At 43.7% G+C, this 12,315-nt stretch overlaps 1 protein-coding gene across 2 annotated transcripts; it reads right to left on the reverse strand.

Moving 5' to 3' along the window:
* Nucleotides 1–4,935: 4,935 nt before the first annotated feature.
* On the reverse strand, nucleotides 4,936–9,837 carry dcakd (dephospho-CoA kinase domain containing). 2 transcript variants are annotated; one of them, XM_080833925.1, is made up of 5 exons: nucleotides 9,747–9,837; nucleotides 7,456–7,568; nucleotides 6,709–6,912; nucleotides 6,241–6,328; nucleotides 4,936–5,773 (listed from the first exon to the last, which is right to left on the reverse strand). In XM_080833925.1, the coding sequence occupies exons 2-5, from the start codon at nucleotides 7,565–7,567 to the stop codon at nucleotides 5,488–5,490; spliced, it is 690 nt and encodes a 229-aa protein (XP_080690051.1). In that variant the 5' UTR covers nucleotide 7,568; nucleotides 9,747–9,837; the 3' UTR covers nucleotides 4,936–5,487. The 2 variants fall into 2 exon arrangements, with proteins under 2 accessions (XP_080690051.1, XP_080690050.1); XM_080833924.1 differs by lacking the exon at nucleotides 9,747–9,837 and adding an exon at nucleotides 9,474–9,681.
* Between the last annotated feature and the right edge of the window lie 2,478 nt (nucleotides 9,838–12,315).

Here is a 12,315-nt window from a genome sequence, read left to right on the forward strand (position 1 = left end):
CTGGAAAAATAAAGAGGATGTCAAGAAATGTAACAAAAGATGTTTCTGGAATAAATCCCCTATTCTGCCTTTAACAACATTCCGATTATTTCTGGCACTATCAGAAAGTGGTAGGAAACGAATGTGGGCCCAATCTATAAACAGGCAAACAGACACTGCACTGTTAGCAGTTGGAATGTTTGAGATGAATCCTCTATCTGGTGCCGATCAGGCCCAGAGTCAAAAACCATATGTGGGCTGCAGACGGATCTATAGGCTTTCGTGTGGATCATCCAGACAAAAGGTAATGCTATCTGGAATAGCAACAGGCATATTTTAGGGATATAATGGGTCTGGGTTGTCAGGGAGACAACATACACATGCATTTTATTCAACAGAATTCAGAACTTGCAAAAATGGTATTCTGCCATAGACAAAATGGCAACAGTCCCTCCCACACTCTATTCTCACGAGCAAAATAAAATTTCAATAGCACAGTAAAACTTTGAAAGCGTGTGTGCCCTCCTGCGGAAACTCTCTTTGTGCGCTTGCTGATTAATTTGTGTCGGTGGTATTCTTTGCCTCTCCCTATGTTTTGTGTCTCACACGCAGGTGCCTGTACTACTGTCGGCTGTGGAAATTGTACGCAAGAACCTATGTTGTACGAGTTGCAGTTAATATCTGCATGTGTGGAATAATATAATTTGCACATGAGCGTGTGTTATCTGACATAAAACTGACACCACAAACAAACCCTTATCATTCATGGCCAGATCCAGAACCCTCGAGCCTCCTGCCGGGATGAAGGGATTGTTGTTTATCCACCTCTTTATCTGTCCTCAGCATCTCTCCATCCACAATCCATTAGGGGCAAACAGGAGACCATCTTCATCATAAGGGGCTGAAGGTTTGCTGGCTAAGATCGGGAAGTCGTGTTTAGCTTGTGATAAAATGAAAGGTATAGCCTAAATTTAGAAGAAAAAGTTAAAGGCTTAGTCCTCGATTGGGGCCAAAGGTATTTGACAAAAAGTATTAACCTATGGATTATATGGTATATAAATTATTATAGGATCAAGGACTCTACCTTTAATGGAGTTTTATCAGCAGTATGGAACTGTGGGTTAAGACGTTGACTACCTGCTGACCATGTCATTTATGTAGCTTCAGTCACTTCCAGCAATGACGTAGTAATTAGGCCTTCACTGTGTTTGCATACTGAGAAAATCAAGCTTCTGGTCATGGATAATCTTTCCAAAAGTCACACCATCCTTGTAATGTGTCCTTAAAGAAAGAAAATCACAATCATTTCATACCGCCGGCCTCTCTTTCTCACTTTCTCTGTCACACACACAATGTCTCTGTATCTTACACAAACACACACACACACACACACGAATATCTCTCTTTCACACACACAAACACACAACAAAAACAAAGTAGACCTTCCACAGTTTGTTAAGAAGCACTAAAAGCAGTGGACACTAAAAGCAGATCAAGGCGACGAGATAATCCCTAAATGTCAAACACACCTCGGGACCAAAAACAGGGCCCGCGCAAAGCTTCAGACGCCCCCTGGAGAGACTGGCGAGGGCTTTCTTATCTCCTTCGCTGTCTTCCACGGCCTCACGCTGTCCTAATGTATCACTTAACATCATCTTCCGCTCATCGGCTCCTTAAGGAGGATAAAGGGCTTGAGTCATGCGGAGAATGAATGCTACAAAATTACTCTCTGCATGGCGCTGCAGATACTTGGAATTATAACCCCTGGGGTTGGGAGTTGGCAGGTAAGAAGGAGAACGTTTATTAGCCTATTATACGGCTCCTCCAAATGCTTCAGAATGTTCCATTTTTTGGGGAATTGGCCTCCCCAATGTTTGGAGTTCCTATATTTCTTTACATGCATTATACATTTACTTTTAGTCATTTAGCAAACGCCTTTATTCATAGCGACGTACAAAGGAGAGAACAATCAAGCTACGAGCAAGAGATCTTGGGTGACAATAAATACTATTTAACATAAGAAATAAAAAAAGGTGCAGGAATGTAACTACTGTAAGTTGGAGTTAAGTACTAGTTATCCCTTACTTATGTCCCTTACATAAAACATGTGTCATGCGTTATCCCTTATATACACCATATGTGTCATGCGTTATCCCTTATATACACCATATGTGTCATGCATTATCCCTTACATTTTTAATGGGCCTGTGAGGGACCGAGGCGGCCACTCCACGTTTTGGGATGTGGGCGACTGGAGTTGGTGGTGCAGTCAGGAAGAAGGGTGCAGGAGGTGGTGGTTTTTCATATACAAAATATTTTCTTATTTATTTAAAAGGGGGACTCTCCCCTTGGAGCCAACCACTGTATGTGGAAGCCCAGACCCGACCATTGTGGTAAGGGGTAGTCTACTCCACGAGGGCCATTTCCTCTCCAGTGAGTCACGTTGAGAAGGGGGGGGGGGGGGACGACAAACTACACAACTACACATGTGCAAGAATGGCTATTGATGTCATGGCATGGCAGCTGTTAACAGTGTATATTGTAAAACCTTTGCATACCAATTCTTATTAAATGTGTATAATAATCTCATATATGTTAGAAGGGGTGATCTATGGCTCTCCCTAGTGTGGCTTATAACAATGGTAACGCTGCTAATTAACATCAACTGTGCATTGTGGCACTGCTAATTAGCATCAGAGACCATATATACATGACATTTATCTCTACCACTGGCTGTCCTTAAAGATCCTTCAGCCTGACTTTATGAAGGAACACTTTAATATAATTCTTCAGAATTCCGAATTCCCGGTGAGGGTGACCTTACAATGGGTGGCAAGGAACCGGGAGCCGTCAGATGTGATTTGCATGCCCACTCTCACCCGGCATCGGACTAGCGGGTGCCAACCACACAACGCAGCGGTGGGCACGTGGGTGCCAGGACAGCCATGGTGCGGGCATGGTGCCACTGGGTGAGACGCATGCCAGGACAGAGTTGACGCATATGTGTGTGTGTGTGTATGCGGGGTGGGGGTGGGGTCGTTGGTCTTGCTCATTTTGATCTCTTGTGCATGACTTCCCGAAACAAATCCTTGTACAGATACTTGGGCTGGTCGCTGACCTGCATACGAGTGTGAGTGTGTGCGTGGGTTTGTGTGTGTGTGTGTGTGTGTGTCCGTCTTGCTTATTTTGATCTCTTGTGCATGACTTCCCCAAACACATCCTTGCCCAGATATTTGGACTGCTCACTTGGCTGAGACTCAAAGGGCAGATCAGATATGCATGTTTGTGTCTCACCCTCTGAACGCATTGTTGACTTTCAAACAAGACTCAGTAACAGTACACACATTAGAATATAAGAATACATTTGTACAGTAATAAATAAATCCACAGCTCATCACAAAAATTAGGCTTCATACGCCATGTGTCCATTGCATAACACATTCAGGCTATGAAGTGTTACACAAGGGATTTTGCAGTAAAAGCCTTTGTATGCTTTGCTGGTGTGACCTTTTCCCCTAACAATTTAAATGTTGTTCAAAGCTGTATGGAAGGGGAAGTTTTTATGCAAGTGAGAGACTGACCAGCAGTTTAGAAGGGGGTGGGGGGTGAGGGAGTGAAAAAGCCTCGTCCTCTGTTCCAAGATAGCACTTGGGGTGTGGAAGTGTCCTTTAAATACCAAGGGTGTGAGGAAGTCACAAGATTCAAACGCACACATACACACACACTTGTAGATTAACATATGTTCACACGCACACACAGACACTTCTCTGAGTTTTTGCCTGCTAGGCTGGGTTGTGGGTAGAACAGACTGCAGCACACACATACACAGACAGAAAGTCTCAAAGACAGACAAAAACACACAGGGTCTCAAAAGACACACAAACAGGGTCTCAACAGATGACACACAGACACACAGGGTCTCAACAGATGCCACACACACACACACACACAGAGTCTCAACAGACGACACACACACACACACACACACACACACACACACACAGCGGATGGCCAGCACCATCTACCCGTGGGCTCTCGTCACTCTGAATCAATCTGAGTTCTGCTGATGAAAAGAGAGGCTTGACCAGTAGCTTAAGAACACAAGGAACAACACTGCAGGACAGGCTGGGAGCTTACATCAACACACGAGGGGAGGGGAGGAGTGGAGGAGGAGGAGGAGTAGGGGGAGAGTGTACAGACGCAAGAAGAGAAGAGATAGGAAGGTTAGGGAAGAGAACAGAAACGAAAGAGGTGGAAGAAAGCAAACAAAGGGAGCTAACGATGATGAGATGGCAAAGGAAATTTAAACAAGGCTGAAAGGAGAGACTGTGAAGAAGAGCAAGAGGGGCAGAGAGAATGAAAGAAAGAAATGAGCGAGAGAGGGAGAGAGATATATAAGGAGAGAGAGATGGAAAGATGGAGAGAGAGAAAAACACCTGTATTGAGAGAAGACTAAAAAGGCAACAGCCAGAAGGTGAACAGATGAAAGGTGAGGAAGAGTAGAAAGATGCAGTATACAGATGAGCAGGGGCAGGAGTGGAGGAGAAAAAGAGCGTGCGAGACAGACACCCAACAAATGCGCAGGAGGAGGAGAGGACGGGGGGGGGGGGGGGGGCAGTCAGAGGGAAGGTTAAAGAGCAGACAGAGCTCTTCTGGCAAGAGAGAGGGCAGACGTTTGGCCTCATACCCGTAAGCAAAGTGTACACAAACACACAAACCACTATTCACACATCCACTGAGACTGCATTTCCCTTAGACAGGTACACAAGACATGCACACGCACACGCACCTCACACTCACACACAATGTACACCAGTCCACTTACAGTGTTAACAATCTTACATAGTACCTAGATTACATTTTTTACGCGGTACTGCAAGTAACAAGAAAAAAAGGTTAAATAGGAAATGTTTTAAAACAAAGACAAACACTTTTAAAACCACTGTGATTGTAGTTTCTAAATCCCATTTATTTCAAACAGGTAAAGACATGTGATATTATACATTGATCCTTCTCACAAACTGTAAGGTAGCAGCAGTTCTACTGAGTGCATCATGGCTGCTATCCATGTTCACTTTATTGAAGAAGGAAATAAATCTACCAATATATTTACAATGCTGCTACCTCCCAGTTAGTATGTTAGTGTGCAGCACCAACCAGTCACAGTGTTTTAGTGGTGTATTTAAAAAACATAAAGAAAAAAAAAATAACTATAAAAAATAAAAACCTGTGACCACACACACATGGAAAGTGGTGCACTAAAGATTACTGTTAAGATAACAGATTGTCCAATACATCAAGCTGTGTGACTTCATTCAATTACAGTGTTAGGATTCCGTAAAATCTATGTTTTAAAAAGCGAGTGAAAGTTAAGGAGTTGAAAAATAGAAAATCTTCAAGGTAATCAGCGCCCATCACACCTCACTCATCGCCATGGGAACCTGTAATTCCGCCCTGGAACCCCCCAGTCCCTGATAGAACTCCCACCCCTTCCCCTGGTCCCGGTTGCTAGGAGACCAGCAGCTTTATTGTATAGAGGAGGAGTCCACTGAGGCCGGCGGCGGCTGCCACGGCGATGGCACGGACCAGCAGGAACTCCATGGAGTCCTCAAGCGTGGTGTGGAGTCGCAGGACCTGCCTGTGGGTGTCCTCGCGGCCGCCAGAGTTCTCGATGACGTGGCTGGCCAGGCCCCGCTTCTCCTTCAGGGGCATCTGCGTGGCCACGCGCTGCTCCGCCTCCTCCTGGGTCAGCCCGTCACGCTGCATCAGCCGGGAGAGCTGCGTGGCCGGGTCACTGCGCGGGGAGGGAGGGTGTTTGGGGGGGGGACAGTGGGCCGAGAGAGAGGAGGAGAGAGGGAATATGGGGAGAGAGAGACAGAGGAATTGAAGTTGGTAGAAGGACATCGTGTTTGTGAAAGTCAGAGAGAAACACTGAGATGAGAGAGAGAACATTAGGAGCACAAATGGAGAGACGGAGAAAGCCAAAACGAGGGACAATAAGACCAAGACAGAGAAAAAAATAAGGCAGACCGAGATAATTTGGCTCAGTGGTAGAGCCAAACAAACAAAAAAGAAACAGTTAAAATCCTCTCTGCTCCTTTCAATCAATACCTCAACATTCCATGGCAGGTGGTTATAAAAACCATAGATACACCTCCTCAAGTTCACAGCAACCAACTTAGGATGTTGCTGGCTTAGTTTGAAAATGCCTGGTGAAAAAACCTGTGTGTGTGCGTGTGTGTGTGAGTAAGACAGACTCACCAGTAGACCACTACTGTGTGGTTGAGGAAACGGGTGAGTTTTCTTGTCTCGAAGAGCAGCGGTACGTCTAGAACTACATAGCGATAACCTGCAGCCAGAACAGACACACCACACACAAGACAAACACAGTTCACACACAGATTCTATACAGTAATGAAATCTATTTTTTGGATGAAAAATCCCCTCTTCATAACATAAGTATATGGACATGTTTGACTCCATGAACTGGATTCAAGGGGAAAAGTCAGGGGAAAGTCAGTCGAAATCTAATTTTCACGCCAAGTTCTTCCTCTCAAGTGAAGAAATTGAACGGAAAAACACTGATAGACACACTAGATGATGAGCACACGTGTCATGAAGAGCTGCAGTCACATCTTGCCCTGGACTGACTAACATGGATGACACTGAGCACACATGAGTGGTCATTTAGTGTGTTTCTCCCAGAGGAGCCCCCCATAAGGGCCTGACCTTTGAGGAAGTAGAGGAGGATCTGCTTGAGCATGGCCTTGTGGATCTCCGGGTGGGTGATGGAGTTGAGCAGGCGGCGCTTGTCCTCGCTGGCGAAGATGAGCTGACCCAGCTTCTTCCTGTCGATCTCGCCGTTCTCCTGCAGCACGGACGCCCCGAAGTGCTGCACTATCAGCACGTACGCCCTGCTGTGGGGCTCCACCACTGGCAAACACACACACACGCATAGAGAAACATGTATAAACACACACACACACAGATTAACATGTTTAGACACAGACACAAACACAAGTAGAGCGAGCGAGAGAGAGCGAGAGAGAGAGAAATTAATGTGTACACTGGATCACAAAGATACGTGCCTCTAGGGCATTAAATAAACAACAATTGCCAATAATTGTGTAGTGTTGTTTAGCTAACTAGCACATTGGGCTCGGTGACAGAGCACCAGAGGGAGACATGGGAGAAGATAGCAGAAGATGTGAGGGCAGGACAGCCAAGGGTTTAGGGTTTGGCCATTGTCAGACCATTGTGCCACGACACCGTGAATGGTCTTCAATATGTGTGTACTCGATGACTGAAATGTGTGACTGATAAAGAATGAAGACACTAGTATTTAACAGTAAGACTAACAAACAAGAGAGATTTGTTAGGCAAGTTCCGTACCTCACCTGGCTAAAACATCAACATCTATGATGGTATTAAACAGTAAGACTTAAAAGCAACAGTTTGAGTTGGCGAGCTCTGTACCTTGCCTGGCCACAACATCAGCATCGATGATGGGGCAGCCAAGCTCTCTGAGGATGCAGGACACAGCACTCTTCCCCGAGGCAATGCCCCCAGTCAGCCCCACAAGAAACATCCTACAAGCACAAAGCAGATGAATACATACAGACTTCACTAAGGATTTACAGTTTCTTTATTAAAGGCACAGTCTTTGATAAAAATCCATTCAACTTTTAGTCAAATTCTGATCAATCCTCCTCACGTTCCTAGAAGTGTCTGTCCTCTTGAGGGTACACTTAGGACTACCCCGGAGCTTGTGGTTCAGACCGAACCATAAACTATTCCAGCCAATTAAAAGCACACAGGGAGTGGGTAGTTGATTGGCCGTTGAGCTCAAATAACAACAACCTCTCGCAGGGGTAGAGCATTGCACCCTTAAAATGATAGGACGACTAATGTGTGTCAAAATCAACTTAACAAAGCCTCAGATGCTTCATGGCTTTACATTCTTATACTGTGTTTCAAAACAATTGTTAGTATGACACAAACTGACATGGTACTTGTTATGGCTCTAAATAAAGGACAATAGCACCCTCTACTGTTCATTGTAAACAACTTCTCCCATGATCAATTCGAAGAAAGGGTGAGTGATGAATTACCCCTACCAAGGCGGTGTGTACAACACTTGTCAGTATGTTTTATAGGCCGAAATCGTTCAATGAAATTACTATCGCACCTATAACCTAATGGAAGCGTGCCTATGTTCCCGCAGCCCTATGTTGCCACATTTCTAATAGCTTTTTCAAAATTAGGTCCTTTGTTCCCACAGCTCTGTGCTCCCACATTTCTAATATTCATAACAACATTAGGCCCTATGTTCCTACAGTTCCCACATTTCTACCCCTGCCTGGTAGTTAAGGGTTCATCATTCCGTAGCTGGCGATTTGAAGGAGCTAGATAGCTTCCAAACTCTCTTGACCTCAACACCGCTACTCCAACATGGGGTTGCTGTGGAGTGACAAACATGCAACATGCAAATTGACCGTATAATTGTGGAGGAATTGATAATTTGCTTTAGGCATGCATTTGTAGGCGTTTCTGTCCTGAAAACAGCTGTGGCTTAACAGGAAATGTGGGACCATAAGGTTCAATTTTCAGAAAAATTCTGAATTCTGAATTCAATTGTCAGTGAAAAGAAAATCCTTTGAAATGTTGGAACATACATAGGGCTGATCCCAACCTAATAATCTTTTTTATTATTCTGTAAGGAGAATCATGTAGTCTTTCCATGTTCAGAAATTGAGAGCTGAAATTTGATAACTAACGTCACAACCCACCCATTCGGAGACCAAAGATGTCAACAAAATGTCTGGGACACGTTCAAATGCGTGCTGGTAATCATGGCTTTGTTGGTCAGGTTAAAACTGATTGCACGCACATTAACCAAGTTATTTTAATGCTCACTTTAAGTTGCATACCTCAATAGTTTTCATCAAGCTATCGCTTCATTGTTTTCATATGGACACAGCGTACAAAAACACTTCCATTTACAGACATTGGGGACGAAATGTTTGAGTCCTTAAAACAGTAGCCTAACACTTGTCACCCAAATAGACTAAAAGTAAACAGATATCGATACGTTAGCTGGCTAGCTACCTCTTGGAATGAAACCATGGTCAGTAGCCATGATAACGTTAGTTGTAAACTTACTAGAACATGATTACATATTATCTATAATGTTGTTACTTGTTTTTCAGTGAGGTATTCATCGTCAGACAGTGCTACAGATATTAAGTTGACTTAGTGATTGACCGCTGTCTGTATATTTAACTGGCTAAGTACCCAGTCAGCTAACAAGAAATTCATAGTTTCAGCTTACCTAGGTAATGTTTAATTTTCAGTTAGACTGGTGAACATTTTAATATACATAAATACACCAACAACCAATAACTCCTGCTGTAGATGCAGCTACTTTGCGATGAGTAGTATCACTTACTTCTCAAACCTATATTAGCCAAGCTAGCAAGCTATAGCTAACTTACCTTACTTAACTTAAGGGTCAATGTTGTAACCGAGTTAGCAAGCTAACTAGCTATCGATACGGACAGGTCCTCAGTCAAAAGGACTGCGCTGACGCAAAGCCGCTTTGGCTTGGATTATATTGTTTCCCTGCACAGCTCTAACAACCTAGATAGAAAGCTAATCGTTTCTTTTGGGACATGGTACATTGACACCACTCTTGCAACAGTATGCTGGAGCGCACCACCAGCAAAGGAAAGTGAGACGTTTTGCGCAGGCGTGCACTGACATCTTACCTTCCTGAGCAGTGTACTGTATACTTTCTTCAAACGAAAACGTATGGAGTAGGACTAGGATAGGAAATATACCGATAAGCAGACAGTCACAGATGACAAACATTATAACGGACTTTTCGGACATTAAAACTGATTTTTCTTTTTTCTCTTACACAGTTTGAGTAGCCTATGTTTAAACAGCAGATGTGTGGGTTGCTAACCTCAGAATAGATTTGTTTTATCCCGCCTCCCTTCTTGTGTCCACTAGGTTAGGGGTTCTCAACCTGTTCTACACCAAGGCCCACATATTCGTATTTATAACAGGGTGGTGCCCAACAGACAACCTGCTTATTTAAGCTTATCCATATTCCATTCTTATTAATAAGCGATTCCTTTGTGTCACAAAGAGCCACATCAGCACCTGCTACAGGTGGGAGCCTAGACATTAATGCAAGAAAATCTACTTCTAGATATCGCACTATCTACTTCTAATCTACTTCTAGATATCGAAATTGTATTGTGCACCAGAAAACAACATAGAACCGCACAATGCATTTTAAGGCAAAAGGGATTTATTATCCAAAAGAGCTTTGAAACAAAGGAACTCATTTGCACAAAAAACAGCAGTTATGCAGCTTCACTGGCATCCGTCGACTCGTCTAACTGTATTAAAATGAACAGCAGTGGCGTACTATAGGGAGTGCAGCTGCACTAGGGCCCGTGGCGAAAGGGGGCCCGTCCTCAATATCGACGCAGAAGCGAGTCAATGAAGAGCTGACTGGGCCCCCTGCCCTCGACTCATCGGAAATCGTGTATGATCCAGTCCCATCAATTCGCAAACATTTCTCAATTACGGTGACTGTTATTCATAAATATGAGCTATCACTTGCCCAATAACCATTTTAACAATAGTCAGTCTTGACAACAGCAAAAAATTAATTTAGCCTCATTTTCCTTTTGCTGAATGAAACGAGTCTCGTTTTTATTAAGTAATATTGCCATCGAAAAATAGCAAGGGTGTGTGGGTAATTCGGCTCTTCGACCGTTGGGGAGACATTTTTCCTGGTAGAAAACAGTACAGCCAATCAAAGTGCCAGGGCGGGCTTTATACGATGTTGGACAGATGATCAAGCGGTAGATTCGAAATCCAACAAAGATGGCGGCATCTTGTGAGCCTGTTAGTGCAGATATTGACGGCGCATTCATTTTGAAAGAGGAACAGAGAAACGCGATTAAGGCATTTGTCGATCGAAAATATGTTTTTGCCGTCCTTCCTACGGGATCCGGTGAAGTTGAATGTATCAGATGGTCATACTACTTTGCTCTGATTAGTTCTAGGTATCCAATTGAGCGAAGAGGCATTTTCTTTCCTGGTTCGTTGAAACACGCCCCACAATCGCAGCTCAATGGAGCAGACTCAGACTCATATTCTGACTAGAATTATGAGTATGACATCGTCAGGCTAGTATACTGTCTGATATACTGTCAACTCCCATCGTTCACGTCCTGCTTTTCAAGCAGCGATCTCTCAGCAGTCATGAGTGCAACAGTTAGCAAAAGCTCAGATTGTGGATAACCACTTGGTTACATCAGCATTTGGTGAGGCGTTCACGGCTCTGCTATTGTTTCTTACCGTAGAATGCCATTCTAAACGTCATGCATGTTACGTTTTATAATACGCCTAATGCTACTTGAAATGTATTTTTTCGTGTCAATGTCGTTATTTGAATAAGTTACTTTGCGCATAGGTCTACGTGATATTGTTGGAGGAAGTTTGTTTTGTAATTGGTTGCAGCAGACGAGGCGCTGTTGAGCGGCTGTTCCCATAAATCCATGTACGTGTTCGTAATTCACAATAATGTTTGATAACCCCCTGAAGAAGTTGTATTAATGTTTTCCCATGTTTTGTCTATCTGCTCATTATACACTGTTTCTCCAAAATCAGTTTGATCGATGAAATACTTTGTTCATTGGTGTTTTTAACATATTGTAGCAACCCTTAATGTGTATTGTACATGCGTCTTACTAGACTGCAATATAACTGTTTTTACCTGACGTTACGACATTAAGGGGGCCCCATTAACATGATTTGCACTCGGGCCCGACATTGTTACGCCGCTGATGAACAGGCTACCTTTTATCCTTATCAGAACCTGGTTCTGCATGCTCAAGAACCAAATGGTTTACGGCAGAAGGCTCAACGTCAATATGTGATGTTCTCTTAAGCCCAATTTTATATCGCCGACACTTTTGAAATGGTCGCCGACAGAATTTCAGCATGGTCGACACTTTTAACCGTCGCTTGGAAGTGTCGGCTACATGGAGAAATTTCTACTGGCGCTGATGTCGGCTATTATGACAGGCCCTTGTCAGTGGCGTAAGGTAGATATGATGGGCCCTATAGTGCAAGCTTGTTACTAGTCATGAGGCATAAGGCGCACACACACACCACTGGCGAATATATATCAACAATGTGTTGGATTTTACGGTCGAATTATTTACTTCGGCTATTGTATTGGGAAAGTAGACAGATCAACTAGAAAGCGATCAGAAACATGGATAGTGTTAAAATGAAAAGCTAGCAAAAGGG

This window comes from Sprattus sprattus (assembly GCF_963457725.1).
Source record: "Sprattus sprattus genome assembly, chromosome: 3".
Lineage (NCBI taxonomy): Eukaryota > Metazoa > Chordata > Actinopteri > Clupeiformes > Clupeidae > Sprattus > Sprattus sprattus.

Coding starts and splice junctions, on each gene's coding strand:
- dcakd (XM_080833925.1), bottom strand. CDS start 7,567: ATGTTTCTTGTGGGGCTGACTGGGGGCATTGCCTCGGGGAAGAGTGCT. Junction 6,329..6,708: donor CCTCCTCTACTTCCTCAAAG/GTCAGGCCCTTA, acceptor TTCTGGCTGCAG/GTTATCGCTATGTAGTTCTA. Junction 5,774..6,240: donor CACACAGTAGTGGTCTACTG/GTGAGTCTGTCT, acceptor CTCCCCGCGCAG/TGACCCGGCCACGCAGCTCT.